Source organism: Procambarus clarkii, chromosome 27 (assembly GCF_040958095.1).
Source record: "Procambarus clarkii isolate CNS0578487 chromosome 27, FALCON_Pclarkii_2.0, whole genome shotgun sequence".
Classification (NCBI taxonomy): domain Eukaryota; kingdom Metazoa; phylum Arthropoda; class Malacostraca; order Decapoda; family Cambaridae; genus Procambarus; species Procambarus clarkii.
In genome coordinates this window covers 10,697,141-10,710,163 of record NC_091176.1, presented here as the reverse complement: position 1 = coordinate 10,710,163, position 13,023 = coordinate 10,697,141, and the positions used below count along the sequence as shown (strand labels likewise).

The following is a 13,023-nucleotide window of genomic DNA, read 5'->3' as shown; positions in this document are numbered from 1 at the left end:
TATTCCTTATACTCAATTAGTATTAAGCTTTAGTCATTAATGTTTTTCATGCCCGAAATGCTTTGCGTAATAGTGGCTTTAGGCATTGTATGTACTAGCTCTATCTATAAATCCATCAATCTTTGTAAAATCTCTTGTATGTATGTACCTTACCTAAATAAACATTTATTTATTTATTTATTTATTTATTATTATTACTACTACCATTACTGTTAATACAATTACTACTACTATTACTATAAAAACTATTAATACTACTACTATTATAAATAATATTACTACTACAGTACTACTATAGTATTACTATTACTACTACTGCTATAAATACTATTACTGTACTACTAATACTACTACAGTGTACTATAAATATATTTATATATATATATATATATTATATATATATATATATATATATATATATATATATATATATATATATATATATATATATATATATATATATATATATATATATATATATATACACACACTATACAAGAGTTCTTACATTTTTGTACAGCCACTAGCACGTATAGCATTTCGGGCAAGTCCTTAATCCTAATTTTCACATACAAATTCCCAGGAAGCAGCCTGTGGCAGCTGTCTAACCCCCAGGTAGAGTACCTATTTATTGCTAAGTGAACAGGTGCCTCCAGGTAAAAGAAACAACCGATTTGTTTTCGCCTCTAAGTCCTAAGGATCTGGATCGAACCCAGATCCTTAGGACTACGAACCCCGAGTGTTGTCCACTCAGCCGTCAGGCCCTGTAATACTATAATATTACAATAAATACTATTACTACTAATACTACTACCATAAGTTCTATTACTACTAGTACTACTACATAAATACTATTACAGTACTACTAAATTACTATTACCACTATAACTATTAAAATACCATTACTACTTCCACTAGCACTATTATTACTTTTATTAGTACTACTATTACTTCTACTAGTACTACTATTACTTCTATTTGTACTACTATTACTTCTACTTGTACTACTATTACTTCTACTAGTACTACTATTACTTCTATTTGTACTACTATTACTTCTACTTGTACTACTATTACTTCTACTAGTACTACTATTACTTCTATTTGTACTACTATTACTTCTACTTGTACTACTATTACTTCTACTAGTACTACTATTACTTCTATTTGTACTACTATTACTTCTACTTGTACTACTATTACTTCTACTTGTACTACTATTACTTCTACTAGTACTACTATTACTTCTACTTGTACTACTATTACTTCTACTAGTACTACTATTAATATTACTAATACAGTACTACTATAGCTCAGTCTACTACTACCGCAAGTATGTACTCACTGACCTACATCCCATTAGCCACCACCTACATCCCTCTTGCCCGACATACACTCCCACTATCCCCCCCCCCCACCTATACCCACAATAGCCACTACCTACAACCCACTTTTTCCCACCTACACCCCCACTTTCCACACCTACATCCTACTCACAACATACTTGCCCCACCTACCATGTATAAGCTTTAAGAAAATTTTAAATCTTCAGTTTATTTAGTTATAATTTCTTCTGCTAGGTGTTGCATTTTCTGCTGTTCTATCCATCATGTAATTATTATCATTCTCTTTTTTTTTCTTTTTACAATTCAATTTATGCTCTGGATCTCAATTAGTATTAAGTTTTAGTCTAAGTTTTTTTTTCCACCACACCTTGCCTGAAAAGCTGTGTGTGTATTAGTGGCTTCAGGCATTGTATGTACTAGCTCTATCTATTAATCAGACATTATGTTTGTAACTCATTTTCAATGAATGCACCATTACCTGGATAAATATCTTATCTTATCTTATCTTATCTTATCGGTGCAAGTACACACCACTTGCATCCCCACTTTACCCAACTAGATCCATCCATCACCCAACTAGCCCCAGCTTATGTTCCCCCTACACATCACTAGCATCCACCTACAGCAGCGTGTATGACCCCCGGTTCCACTGCCATATTTCAGAGGGTATGAGCCCCCACGTCCGTCCAGAGCGGCCCGCCCACCTCTACCCGGAGATGATGCACCCAGCCCTCAGGGAGAAGGGCCGAGCATTACCTCAACGCACCATCGACAAGCAGGCCAGGGTCTGTACCACTCATTCTCTCTTGTTGCTTGCACATCACATGTCAGGAGTCTGTACCACTCATTCTCTCTCTTGTTGCTTGCACATGCCATGTCAGGAGTCTGTACCACTCATTCTCTCTTGTTGCTTGCACATCACATGTCAGGAGTCTGTACCACTCATTCTCTCTCTTGTTGCTTGCACATGCCATGTCAGGAGTCTGTACCACACATTTTCTCTGATTGCTTGTGCAGGACATGCCAGGGGTCTATACCACTCCTTCCCTCTTGTTGCTTGTGCATGACATGCCAGGGATCTGTAACACTGCTCTCTTTTGCCTGTGCAACAACATAGGTATGTGGTCATGAGTGCATTATAGACAGGCACTCACGGGTGCACCATAGGCAGGCTTCATCAAATGCATTATAGACATGCACTCATGGGTGCTCCATAGAAAGGTACTCAAGGGTGCAACATAGATATGCACTCACGAATGCACCATATGCATGCATTTACGAGTGCATTATAGACATGTACCCACAGGTACAAACATACACTCATGGATGCATCATAGACACTCACGGGATGCACTATAGACATGCATTCACTGGTACACCACACACATGCACTCAAAGGTGCACGTGTGATGGATGTACAAACACACGTGCTGATGTGCACATCGAGGAGTGGGCAGGTGTGAGATAATCAGTGACAATGCATGGCGAGGCGTCATGCCAAGATGATGGTGGTGATGGGTATATATATACACACACACTTGACTCCTCCTCCACTACCACTAACATCACCACTACCACTACAGCCTCTGCCGCTGACCCTCACCACCATCACCTCCACCACAGCCTGTGTCGCTGATCCCACCACCATCACTTTTACAGCCTCCATTATCACCACCACTATTGGCAGCCTCTACCACTGACCCCACCATCACATTTCATCATCACCAGTAATTTATGTGAACGACATTCCCAAAGGACTGAGCTCGTACATGTCAATGTTTGCAGATGATGTAATGCTGACGAAGAATCTAAAAACAGATGTGAACCACAGTAAGTTGCAGGAGGACCTAGACAAATATCAAACAAATGATTGCTGGAATTCAATCCCAACAAGTGTAAGGCAATGAAGATGGGAAAAAGAGGAGACGAGAAGAGAGATTTGGGAGTGGATAAAGTTCCAAAACTAACACCAGAGGCACACATAAACAGGATAACATTGGTAGCATATGGGATGGTGGCAAATATAAGAACATTGTTTAAAAATCTAAATCAGGACTCCCTCAAGGCAGTCTACTCGGCATTTGTTGTACCAATACTGGAATATGCAGCATTAGCCTGGAATCCATACCGCGTGATGCATAAAACCAAAATGGAACAGTACAAAAGTTTGCAAAAAGATTGATGCTAGAGCTAAGTGTATTAAATTATGAAGTTTGGCTTATGAAACTAAATCTACCCTATAGGATAGAACAAACAGAGGGGGATATGATCACAACATACAAGATGCTAAGGAGAATAGACAAGGTGGATAAAGACACCCTCTTCAAATTGAGAGAAAGTAAGACAAAAGGACATACGGGGAGTATAATACAGATACAGATATCATTCAGGCATGATATAAGATGATATCAATGATTACAATGGTAAAGTTATATGGCTTAGGTACATAGATTGGGGAATTTGGTAACACTAGATACAGTGTGAGTTTAAAGCACTAGGTAGGAAACTATGAAGATGAAATTTGGTACTTTTTGGTTTTGTTTTGAATAAGGCAAAAGTTGTACAGCTTTTCAATTCATTAGGGAGTGAGTTCCATAGATTAGGTCCCTTTATTTGCATAGAGTGTTTATGCAGATTAAGTTTAACTCTGGGGATATCAAAGAGATATTTATTTCAGGTTTGGTGATTATGGGTCCTATTACATCTGTCAAAGAAGAGTTTCAAATCAGGATTTGCATCTAGAAACAAAGTTTTATAAATAAAATGGCACAAGAGAATGTGTGGAGTAAATTTATGTTTAGCATGTTTAGGGATTTAAACGGGGGGGGGGGGGGGCTGTGTGTTGTCTGAAAGTAGAGTTTGTTATTGCTCAGATAACAGATGGGTGATGATGGGCTTGAGGAAGTTTGCAGTGGTTGAACCCCCCATGCACAGATACCGTATGTAAGATAGTACATACTATCCACTATATTAGAAAGGGCAGATTAGTGGTAATACGATTCATCACACAAGACAGAACAATTAACAAAGAGAGCAAAGACAAATCAGTAAGCAAGAGCAGATGTCAAATGAGAGGGAGTGGTTGAAAAGTAAAAACCCAGTTGAAATATAGGGATGAATTGTGACACTTCTTGTGTGAGAGTTCTGAGTAAGGGTAATTAACTAGAGATAGAAAAATATATACTGTAATGCATATGACTGAGAATGGGAAGTAGTGAAAGTTTCAAGAGTAGATATGATAAGCACATGAGTACATCCCACTTGCAACAGGGAACTTGCTGCTGATAGGTGATTCCCAGGAACTGAGGAGCACTAATGAAACACATATACCACACCGACCATATTTCATACTTAGTTTTAGTTTAGTTCATTTATTATGCACCCCATACCCATCTTGTGGGCGGTAGTGGAAAGGGTTACAGAGGCACATAATGGGCTCAGGGACTGAACCCCACAATTCATTTAGCTAAGCAAGTTACAATCTTGATGAGCTAGTTACAAAATTCAATATAAGTCATTACATCAACAATGGGTTCGAGATCGACCTCAAGTACAGGTTCTAAATTAAGCAACTGACATATGTGGAGAGCTAGTGTCAAAATTGATATGTTTGTCCTGCACACCGCCCCCCATCCAGTGGGCAGCGGTGGATAGGTTACAATCACTTAGTTACTACCTACAGTTAGCAAAATGGGGATATTTGGCTAAAATTTCTGGTAGCAGATCATTTTGAATGAAATATTGACACATCGCTGGAACATTGGTTATAGAATTGTCTCTAAATTCACGTATCTTTTCGCACTCCATCACATAGTGACGGAGGGTGTGCGAATAATTTTGTTGGCACAGTTTACATTTGGTCAGGTCTACATCAGCAGATAATGAGAATTCCCAGAGATACTTGTAACCGAGTCTAAGCCGAGCAGTAGTAACATCTAGAAGTCTGCTGATTTTATTGGATGATCCATAGATGTGTGGCTCCTCTTGCATGATGGTATGATGATAGATGGAATTACTGGTGTCAATTTCACTTTGCCTCAGATCTACAAGATCTTGTTGAAGTTCTCCGTGTACAGCTGCTCTCAGATTGCTCATTGATAATCCAAGGTTACACTCAACGGCTCCTTTAAAGGCAGATTCTTTGGCTAACTTATCAGCTCTATCATGCATTCGGAGGCCAACATGAGATGGAGACCACATGAAATGGACTCTGTTACCATCCTTAATAATTTTGTTGTATTTGTGTCTAGCTTCGGACACGAGCATGTTACAGTTATGTCTTAAAGAGTTGAGAGCATTTAAGGATGATAAGGAGTCACTTACAATTAATGTATCAAGTTTTGAGACTTGTACACATTTCAGTGCAAGGATCAAGGCAAATAGTTCAGTCTGAAGGGTAGGGGCCCAGTTGTTTATACGGACTCCCCACTCAAAGTATAGGCCATCGCCCATTGTCAGGACAACTGCACTTCCAGCTGCACCCGTGGTGCGGTGTAGGGAACCATCAGTGTATATAATTTGAGAGAGAGAATGCTCTGTGGACAGAGCATCAATATGGCTTAAGGCGTTGAGCTTTGCCTCAAGACGAAGCTTGGGCTGATCTCTAATTTGCTTCTTGGGTGGAAAGGGAGGGATTAAAACTGGAAAGGGTGTAACCTCCCACGGTGCAGGAAAGTGCCGCTGTTGTTTCTCTTGGTACAAATCATGAACCTGATACATTCTGAGTTGAGTTCCAGTTTTTGTTATCCATTTGGAACAATGCTGATCTTCAATAAAGAAATTCTGGAGGGCTTCTGTGCAAGGCCAGTTTTTGTTATCCATTTGGAACAATGCTGATCTTCAATAAAGAAATTCTGGAGGGCTTCTGTGCATATTTCATACTAATACAGTATGACACTTGTCTTTGTGTGAGAACTGCTTTAGTGGTATGGGGTTGCAGAAAGGTAGGAGTGTGTAAAGTCTTGCATTATACTAAGGTTCCCCATATAGAATAGTTTGTTTAATCTATCATCAACAAATGATAATACCAATAGCTACTATGGATGAAATATAAAACATGGACTTTTGTACACAAACAAAAGTACACTATTGATTACAGATCAAAAAGTCAATCAAAAGTACAGACCTTTGTACACTATTGATTTTGAAAAAGGTCTCAGGAAAAGTAACAACAAATGTGAATAAATGTATATGTAAATTCATTCTAGGAATGAACAATTACTAATGGAGTAATGTTCATGAGACTGGCACAACCAACACAAGGCTGAGCACCTTGTAATTACCTAAGTGTAGTTACCTAAGTGTAGTTACAGGATGAGAACTATGCTCGTGGTGTCCTGTCTTCCCAGCACTCTTTGTCATATAACGCTTTGAAACTACTGACGGTTTTGGCCTCCACCACCTTCTCACTTAGCTTGTTCCAACTGTCTACCACTCTGTGTGCAAAAGAAAACTTTCAAATGTTTCCTTAGCTTGAATCTGTGTCCTCTTGTTCATGAAGTTGCTAGTTTCAGGAATTCCTCTTTGTAAATTTAGTCGATTCCTGTTAGTATTTTGTAAGTGGTGATCATATCACCTCTTTTTCTAATATGTTCTACTTTTGGCATGTATTATGCTTCTAGTTTCTCCTCCTAACAGTTGTTTTCAGTTCCGGAAACCATTTTGTGGTGTGCCATTGCACCTTTTCCAGTTTATTTATGTTCTTCTTGAGATTTGGGCACCATACAACTGCTGCATATTCTAGTTTTGGTCTCACAAAAGTGTGAGAACAAACTGGTGCAGGTTTTTAAGTAAGGATATATGAAAGCCTTTTAACTGCTTGGATGACGTGATCAAGAGCGTTGCCGGTAAATAATAATAATAATGACAATAATAATAATAATATAATAATAATAATAATAATAATAATAATTATTATTATTATTATTATTATTATTATTATTATTATTATTAATATGCAATGTACATGTTAAAGTGGTTGCTGCATATTATGTTGGTCATCGTACCTGAGGTAGCTGTGGAGGAAGCCATATATATGTGGTGAGGTGAGATGTGTGGGCTTGTGTCAGCCACCCCAGTACCTCCTCACGTGCTGCTCTCTCAACCTTGGAGGCCATTCCACACCTGCCATTTGTGCTTCTGTTTTGTGCCTCTGAAAGATCTGAAAGCACATTTGTAAAGACACTTGGCTGCATCTAGAGACTCCAGTGTTCTGGAGAAGCGCAGTCATTTGCAGGAAATCAGTACAATTGTGGTGTTTTGGGTAGTCACATTATTGAACTGTGAATTGTAAGTGATTGTTACATTTCAAAGCAAGATAATCTATCTCTATCTTGTGCCATACTGGGTTTAAATATAGTGCATCAGATAACCCTTGGATAATTATATGTGCCATATGTAATGGCCTCACCAACTGTTTATAAGAACCCATTTACCAGAGTAATAACACTGTGAACCTTGGTGCAAGTATTTCTTCCCAAGATCTAGAGAATCAGACGTGGGATAAAACAGCAGCTGGAGAGACAGCGTTACCTCCCTAAAGTGACTTAGAAATACCAGGAGGCAGGTAGTCCCCAGTGGAGTGTCCTTGGGGAGAGGTTATAAGGCTTACAAGACTGCTCCCCTCCCTCCTATACCATGGCAGAGAGGGAGTGCCCTGCTGACCGACCCACATGTTCGGCCTCTGGGAGTGGCCATCAGAGTGACATGATGGAGCATGGCATTACAGGGCACCCAACCAGTGCCACGCACACCCATTACCATCATCATGTTACCCACCAGGAGGCATGTCATCGTTACCACATCAGGACGCATAATAAACCTTCCTACATAATTAACCATATCTATGCATGTTCATAGTAGAGTATCCACTAATTTCATAGTTTTTGACCTGCTCTTGTTACCCAATCTGATTCTTACACTTTATTACTAATCATTTCTAGCATAAATCATATTGGAAGATCCTGTGTATTGAGCAGTCTTTATACATAGTAGTAGGTTTAAAGGTATAAATGTGTTGTACCCTACAAACTGTCATGCTTGATATTTACAAGATACCTGGTCTAATATGTAGTTTTCCTGTATGAGAGTTGTTATATTTTTATTATTTTCTCTTCATCTCACATGTCTTGCAATATATATAATGTAAAGAAGTTCATTCAGTTTGTAAACTTATTCATGAGTGTTTATTTTGTAATAAGAGCTAAATTATACTATTATGAAAACAGATTTAAAGAAGCAAAAGGAAACATGAAGAGCACATCGAAAAACCATCTCAAATATCCTAGAATCCAAACAATTCTCACATAACAAACACATTAAACTCACCAAAGATAGTAATACATTGGCAGTGGATTGAGAAACTGAATTCAGTACTGTAGCTTCTTTTCATCAGTTGGCATTAGCCTTGCTAGAAATATTCCAGAGAGCCAGCAAATGTTGCTACATGTCTCACCAGCAGCTATCCTAACTCTCTACTTCTTTTGTCAATCAACCCACCAGATATTATATCTATAATTCACTCAAAACCAAAGTTGGTAACATAGTAAAATATTAACAATGATGCGCAAAAGTGCTGTTAATGCCTTTGCACCAGACATAGTTCCGTTTTTCACCAAATCACTTTAGTCTTAAACTTTTCCCACTATACTAAAAAAAGTAATAGCAATTCAGTTCATAAAGGTAATACAGACAACATAAACAATTACAAAAGTAGTAGTGTGATATGACTCAAATCGCTGCAATTTTACTTTTCTCGACTGCAGCAATTTGAGTCTTTTTTTCCGTGGATTTAAACTGCAGCGATTTAAGTCGTGATTTTTTCCCCATGGATTTCAACTGCATTGATTTGAGTTGTGATTTTTTCCCCATGGATTTAAACTGCATCAATTTTAGTCGTGATTTTTTCAGTGGATTTCAACTGCAGCGATTTGAGTCGTGATTTTTTTCTGTGAATGTTGAAAGCCGGTCTATGAGGCGTGATTTTTTCCATGGATTTCAACAGTCATACTTTGGTTCCTGATATGTGCACCAAGGGGATTAAAAGGTCGCATCCCATCACGCGTAAATTTCGTTACCTCGGTGACCCTGCACAAACATCGCTAATGGTCAATGACGTCAGTCAATCTTCATCTTTCTTGAATAAGACCGTTTTCTGATATAGTATATTTATTCCCATTTTCAATAGTTATGTTAAGGGGATTAAAAATCCACCTTCCGTCCAGGTCCATTTTCGTTACCCCAGCGAGTGATTGCTAGCTTTCTAGTACCTGAAAATTTCACTCAAGGGGATTAAAAGGTCAGTCCCCGTTTGGACTGTTTTGCGTTACCCCAGCGAGTGATTGTTCATCTTCTATTTCCTTTTAAAGTTCGCTTAAGGGGATTAAAAAGCCGGTCTATGGCGCTGGTGTCTTCCGTTACCTCAGCAACCAGCACAGGTGCATTCAAGAGCATGAAAGCTGTCGTTCCTTTCCACGATGTTCCTTTCCTTTCCATTATACATGTGTCTGTCAGGACTTAAGAAGAGTGCCTCTTTTGTGCAAGCTTCAAGCAGTTTTCTTAATATGGTGTCTGGTATGTCCAGAGGGGTGCTAGTCAGATCTCAATCTTAAGTCCTGATGGACGCATGTATAAGCAAATGGACAGCGTCGCCATGGGCTCCCTGATGGGTGTCTTGTTCATGAACTTTTACATGGGTACTATTGAGCAGAGAGTTCTGGTCTGGGTTAGACCTAAAACCCGCCATCTACTGCAGGTATGTCGACAACATGTTTATACAAGTCTCGGATACCGAATGACAGTTGCAGTTGAAGGAAGCTTTCAAGCAAAACTCAGTTTTAAACTTCACTTATGAGATGGAGAGGGAGGGGTAAGCTGCCCTTCTTAGATGTAGCTGTCATGGAAAGGAACGGCAGCTTTCATCATGTAGTATATACAGTACTAAGGAGGCAAACATAGTGATGTGACAGCGACTGCCCGGAAAGATACAAATAGTGTTGTGAATGCTTACATTGACCGAGCTCTCACTCACAGCTCTGGGTGGAAGCAGGTGGATGAGGAGTTATGTAGAATAAGGCAGATTTTGTTAGGTGAGACCTTACGAATGTGAGGTGAGACCTTACGAAAGGCATCACTAGGCGTCAAACCCAACTAATAGGTAAATATGAACTTTGGAGAATTAATTTTTAATCTTCCTGCTTCAGTGAAGAATGGCATAAGGAATATCAAGAAGATTCATGCCAGAATCATAAATCTAAAACTTTGTTGTTTTTAACGAAATATGTTTAAAAGAAATGCTGCTACCAAAATATACTAATACTGTATATATATATATATATATATATATATATATATATATATATATATATATATATATATATATATATGTCGTACCTAGTAGCCAGAACGCACTTCTCAGCCTACTATGCATGGCCCGATTTGCCTAATAAGCCAAGTTTTCCTGAAATAATATATTTTCTCTAATTTTTTTCTTATGACATGATAAAGCTACCCATTTCATTATGTATGAGGTCAATTTTTTTTTATTGGAGTTAAAATTAACGTAGATATATGACCGAACCTAACCAACCCTACCTAACCTAACCTAACCTATCTTTATAGGTTAGGTTAGGTTAGGTAGCCGAAAACGTTAGGTTAGGTTAGGTTAGGTAGGTTAGGTAGACGAAAAACCATTAATTCATGAAAACTTGGCTTATTAGGCAAATTGGGCCTTGCATAGTAGGCTGAGAAGTGCGTTCTGGCTACTAGGTACGACATATATATATATATATATATATATATATATATGTCGTACCTAATAGCCAGAACGCACTTCTCAGCCTACTATTCAAGGCCCGATTTGCCTAATAAGCCAAGTTTTCATGAATTAATGTTTTTTCGTCTACCTAACCTACCTAACCTAACCTAACCTATTTTTTTTTGGCTACCTAACCTAACCTTACCTATAAATATAGGTTAGGTTAGGTTAGGTAGGGTTGGTTAGGTTCGGTCATATATCTACGTTAATTTTAACTCCAATAAAAAAAAATTGACCTCATACATAGAGAAAAGGGTTGCTTTATCATTTCATAAGAAAAAAATTATAGTAAATATATTAATTCAGGAAAACTTGGCTTATTAGGCAAATCGGGCCTTGAATAGTAGGCTGAGAAGTGAGTTCTGGCTACTAGGTACGACATATATATATATATATATATATAATATATATATATATATATATATATATATATATGTCGTACTTAGTAGCCAGAACGCACTTGTCAGCCTACTATGCAAGGCCAAATTTGCCTAATAAGCCAAGTTTTCCTGAATTAATATATTTTCTCTAATTTTTTTCTTATGAAAAGATAAACCTACCCATTTCATTATGTATGAAGTCAATTATTTTTTATTGTAGTTAAAATTAATGTAGATATATGACCGAACCTAACCAACCCTACCTAACCTAACCTAACCTATCTTTATAGGTTAGGTTAGGTTAGGTAGCCAAAAATGTTAGGTTAGGTTAGGTTAGGTTGGTTAGGTCGTCCAAAAACAATTAATTCATGAAAACTTGGCTTATTAGGCAAATCGGGCCTTGCATAGTAGGCTGAGAGGTGCGTTCTGGCTACTAGGTACGACATATATATATATATATAATATATATATATATAATATATATATATATATATATATATATATTATATATATATATATATATATTATATATATATATATATATATATATATATATATATATATATATATATATATATTATATATATATATATATATATATATATATATATATATATATATATATATATATTATATATATATATATTATATATATATATATATATATATATATATATATATATATATATATATATATATATATATATATATATATATATATATATATATATATATATATATATATATATATATGTCGTACCTAGTAGCCAGAACGCACTTCTCAGCCTACTATGCAAGGCCCAATTTGCCTAATAAGCCAAGTTTTCATGAATTAATGTTTTTTCGTCTACCTAACCTACCTAACCTAACCTAACCTAGCTTTTTTTGGCTACCTAACCTAACCTTACCTATAAATATAGGTTAGGTTAGGTTAGGTTAGGTAGGGTTGGTTAGGTTCGGTCATATATCTACGTTAATTTTAACTCCAATAAAAAAAAATTGACCTCATACATAGAGAAAAGGGTTGCTTTATCATTTCATAAGAAAAAAATTATAGTAAATATATTAATTCAGGAAAACTTGGCTTATTAGGCAAATCGGGCCTTGAATAGTAGGCTGAGAAGTGAGTTCTGGCTACTAGGTACGACATATATATATATATATATATATATATATATATATATATATATATATATATATATATATATATATATATATATATATATATATATATATATATATATATATATATATATATATATATATATATATATATATATATATATATATATATATATATATATATATATATATATATATATATATATATATATATATATATATATATATATATATATATATATATAATATATATATATATATATATATATATATATATATATATATATATATATATATATATATATATATATATATATATATATATATATATATATATATATATATATATATATATATATAT

The 13,023-nt window shown here is 36.1% G+C and overlaps 1 protein-coding gene across 1 annotated transcript in view; it reads left to right on the top strand.

The window, feature by feature from the left end:
- Positions 1 to 13,023, top strand: part of RIC-3 (RIC3 acetylcholine receptor chaperone) — a 109,519-nt gene that overhangs the window by 45,526 nt on the left and 50,970 nt on the right. The window contains exon 3 of the mRNA XM_069332036.1: positions 2,010 to 2,131. Coding sequence (XP_069188137.1) covers positions 2,010 to 2,131 — 122 coding nt within the window. The remainder of the gene's footprint in view (positions 1 to 2,009; positions 2,132 to 13,023) is intronic.